Source organism: Myotis brandtii, unplaced genomic scaffold (assembly GCF_000412655.1).
Source record: "Myotis brandtii unplaced genomic scaffold, ASM41265v1 scaffold181, whole genome shotgun sequence".
Classification (NCBI taxonomy): domain Eukaryota; kingdom Metazoa; phylum Chordata; class Mammalia; order Chiroptera; family Vespertilionidae; genus Myotis; species Myotis brandtii.
In genome coordinates this window covers 2003341-2007568 of record NW_005356712.1, presented here as the reverse complement: position 1 = coordinate 2007568, position 4228 = coordinate 2003341, and the positions used below count along the sequence as shown (strand labels likewise).

Below are 4228 nucleotides of genomic sequence, written 5' to 3'. Positions count from 1 at the left end.
CCTCCCTTTCCTCCCTCTGTGTCTTCCTCCCTCCTCTCCTCCTTCCTCTGTGTCTTCCTCCCTCCTCCCCTTCCTCCCTCTGTGTCTTCCTTCCTCCTCCCCTCCATCCCTCCTCCCTATGTCTTCCTTCCTCCTTTCTCTCCTCCCCTCCCTCCCTCCCTCTCTTCCTTTTTCCCTTCCACCAGGTCGTTCTCCAAGAAGCGAAGGCACAGGTAAGAACCGTGTCCCCCTGGCTGCTCGCTCAGCCTCTGCCTTCTTCGCCTAGAGCAGCGGTTCTCAACCTGTGGGTCGCGACCCCTTTGGCAGTCGAACGACCCTTTCACAGGGGTCGCCTAAGACCATCCTGCATATCAGATATTTACATTACGATTCGTAACAGTAGCAACATTACAGTTATGAAGTAGCAACGAAAATAATTTTATGGTTGGGTCACAACATGAGGAACTGTATTTAAAGGGCCAGAGGGTTGGGAACCACTAGCAGTGATGGCGAACCTTTTGAGCTCGGCGTGTCAGCATTTTGAAAAACCCTAACTTTAGTGCCGTGTCATATATAGAAATTTTTTGATATTTGCAACCATAGTAAAACAAAGATTTATATTTTTGATATTTATTTTATATATTTAAATGCCATTTAACAAAGAATAATCAACCAAAAAAATGAGTTCGCGTGTCACCTCTGACACGCGTGTCATAGGTTCGCCATCACTGCACTAGAGCCTCTGGGCTCAGTGTCCCCTGTGCTCTTGGGCTCACCCTCTTCCTCTTCCTGTGTCAGTTTCCTCCCAAGTAACGGCCTGGCCTGTCTCCCAGAAAGTTCCGAGTCAGCTTCCAGCTTCCATCAGGCAAGCGGGCTGCTCCCGACCCGCGCAGCGGCAGGTGCCCCTCCGGAGCTTCCCCCACTTGCCAGAGCCTCATCTGAGCACTGACGGAGGCCTGGGGTGGGGCATGGAGAGAAACAGCCCCCCACCCCCAGCCTTCCCAGACCCTAGCTGAGCGACGGAGGCAACCCCACTGTACTGGAAACTGGGGGGCACCAACACAGCTAGGGTGCTCCCCATACATGGGAGCCCGCCTAAGCCCTTCCCATGAGTGTGTGTATTTAATCCCCACTCACCCTCAGCACAGCCTGTGCGGTGCAGTCCCATGTTACAGATGAAGAAACTGAGGCTCAGACAGACACAGTCAGAAGGTGGCAGAGCCAAACTGTAAACCCAGGTCTCCGGCAGCGTCAGGACAGCGGCCGCGGCTCCCTCAGTAGCGCAGCCACATGGCGAGCGGCTGGCAGCGTGTAGAGCCCTTCCGTTCATTCAGGAACAAGTAGACGTGGTACCGGCGTCCTCCATTCACTCGGCCCCACAGCCTGGGCCCCGCTCACTGTCACAGCCAAGGAAGGGTCTCCAATAGACAGGCCACTTGCCAATGTCGCGCAGCACCTGCCGTGGAGCCGGAACTTAAACTTGGGTCTTTCAGGGAGGCCCTGCCCCCCCACACCCCGCGACTGAGTCTCAGCATGAAGACAGATCCGCGGCCCACGGCGAGGTCCGATGTCCGTGCAGAGCCAGCCCTCCCGTCCCAGGGCCTGGCCAGTCATGCTTCTTATTGATGCCTGAAACCCGTCGGCCTTGAAGGCCAAATCGCGCTCACCCTCCGGGGCCTCCGTTTCTTTACGCCGGGACCTCGAGTCATCGTTGTCCATTTTGTCCATAGCCCAAGCCTCTGACTTAGAAAAATAAGACACTAAAACCCAAATGCTTGAAGGTTCATGGGCAGAACATTCCAGCATCTGCCAAGCTTGCTGAGGCTTCAGTGTCTCCTTGAACATTCGTTCTCCTCTCTCGGATACAGATGGCACGGCGGCCAAGAGCGTGGGCTCCGGGGCCCGGTGCGGCCACGTCCCCGCTCACCTGTGTGATTGTGGCTCCTCCGAGGCTCAGTGTCCACATCTGTAAAATAGGTCCTTAGTCAACTTGTCCCTCTACCCATAGGTGCGGGGAGGGTAAAATGAGGTTATTGACAAAGAGTATTTAGCAGAATGTCCACTCTGTACTAAAGCCTCCAACAATGGCAGTAGTATCGTTACTTTTATTAGCATTAAGCTGCCAAAGCCGGCCCGCACCTCCCGCCAGTGTGGGCCGGTGTCTCTAGCTGGACCTGCTGGGAAAGAGTCTGCGTCCCCTGCTCGGGTCTGGGAGACGTGGTGCCAGCCCGACAGCCTGGCTCTCGGGGCCCCTGTGTGTGACGCACTTTACCTACTGTTTATGTTTACCTTTACCTGGGATTTTGTGTCTTTCAATTAACTGCCCATTCACTTCTCGTTTAGCTCCTCCAGCCCAAAGAGCAAGAGAAGGGAAGAGAAGAGGCACAAAAAGCAGTGAGTGGAGATCTCGGGGAAGCCTGGGGAGTTGCCCAATGACCGGAACAGGGAGGGGCCAGGAGAGGGTGGGGGCCGGGAGGGGGAGGACAGAGCTGAGTGTGCCCTCTGTGGGCTTGGGAGTGCGTAAGTGCACACAGTGGTCTGTACGATCAGTGTGTGTGTGCATGCAAGTGAAGGGTGTGCACCCATGTGCCCGGCACACCCCTTGTGTGTGAACTCGGCGCTCCTGTGCCTGTGTTCTGTATTTATGTGTATCCAGTGTGTCCATGTGTAGCGCACACATTGTTTGTAAATGTCTATAGATTTTCCCATCATGCAAACATTTGTGTGAACTGTGTGTATAAATGTACGCAATATGGGTACATCGTGTGTGTGTGGTATGTATTTGTGTTCATACGAATGCAGTACGTGTGCCTGTGCTTATGTGAGCATGACTGTGTGCACAAAGGTGCGCTGTCTGCCATTGTATGTGAATTGTACACACTGAGCGTGCACTGCTCATATCTGTGTGCATTATGCACTCGGGGGGATCTTTACCTGTGCACACGTGTGCTGTGTGTGCACGAGGGGTAAGGGGGCATGATCACATGCATGCACATGCATGAGGTGCACATGAGTCCGAGCCCTGGCTGCCGGAGCTCGGGGCACAGAGGTATCAGTGAGTCCTTGCCTGTCTTGGGACCCCAGTGGGTTCACGGTTTGTAGCTGGTGTAGAAATTCAAATCAGCCGGCGCCTCCTGCCGAGGTCACTTCCCAGCCAAATTAAAAGCACATTTGGTTACAACCCACCTACTCCATCCCCTGCAAATGTTAGTGCGTGTGTTTTCCAGCCAACAAATATTTTATCTCCTGCTAAGAGGCTTCTAAAGCGAGGATCAAAGGCAGTGGGATGAAAGGCAGGGCACAGAGGGGGGCGCTCAGCTTTGCAGCTCCAAAGGTCACTTCACTCAAGGTCAGTGCAAAGGAGGGCATTTCAGCCACCGCCCCGGGGCCCAGAGAAAGCAACAGAAGGAAGCAGCAGCGCTTCGAGTCAGCTCAGGGAGCTTCCTGGTCACCAGGCTTGTGTGAGTCAAGAGGCAGCTATTGGTCATGGGCATGGCATGTGCTTTCATGCCAAGTACAGACAGCGCGGTTCTCTGCGCCCTCGGCCCCACTTGCTCAGTGGGCTGCAGTGCAGATGCCCAGAGCCAGGGGCCGAGCCCAGACCCTAGGGCGGGGCGGGATCCTCGCTGAGGCCAGGCCTGCCCGCCTCCGGCAGCAAGTGGCCGCCCTCCCAGTGCCCAGAGCTGAATGAGTCCCAGAAACCACTAGAGCAGTGGTTCTCAACCTGTGGGTCGCGACCCCTTTGGGGGGGGGTCGAACGACCTTTTCACAGGGGTCGTCTAAGACCATATATATAATTACATATTGTTTTTGTGATTAATCACTATGCTTTAATTATGTTCAATTTGTAACAATGAAATTGGGGGTCACCACAACATGAGGAACTGTATTAAAGGGTCACGGCATTGGGAAAGTTGAGAACCACTGCACTAGAGGATGGTCACTCCTGCCAAGTCCCCTGTCCGGGCTGCTTTTACACCAGTGGCCCTGGGGTGATCAGCCCTTTACTCACCCCCTTAGTGAGGCCTGGTGTGGCGGCCCTGCGCTGGGCCCAGGACGGAGGGCAGCCAGCTCTCTTCTGGCCTCGGGAAACTCACGGTGCAGCGGGCACAGGAGCCAGGCAGGGACGGGCCGCAGCACAGCAGTGGCAGGAGGAAGTCCAGGGAGCTGTGGGAGCCCTGGTTCAGGAAAGAGGGCATGGCAGTGTGGGGGACGTCCTACAGGAGGGGGCGTCCTACAGGAGGGGGGC

General features: G+C 55.4%; 1 protein-coding gene across 1 annotated transcript in view; it reads left to right on the top strand.

Annotated features, from left to right (window-relative positions):
- Positions 1-4228, top strand: part of SRRM4 (serine/arginine repetitive matrix 4) — a 143119-nt gene that overhangs the window by 99420 nt on the left and 39471 nt on the right. Inside the window, exons 5-6 of the mRNA XM_014537691.1 lie at positions 186-212; positions 2323-2373. Coding sequence (XP_014393177.1) covers positions 186-212; positions 2323-2373 — 78 coding nt within the window. The remainder of the gene's footprint in view (positions 1-185; positions 213-2322; positions 2374-4228) is intronic.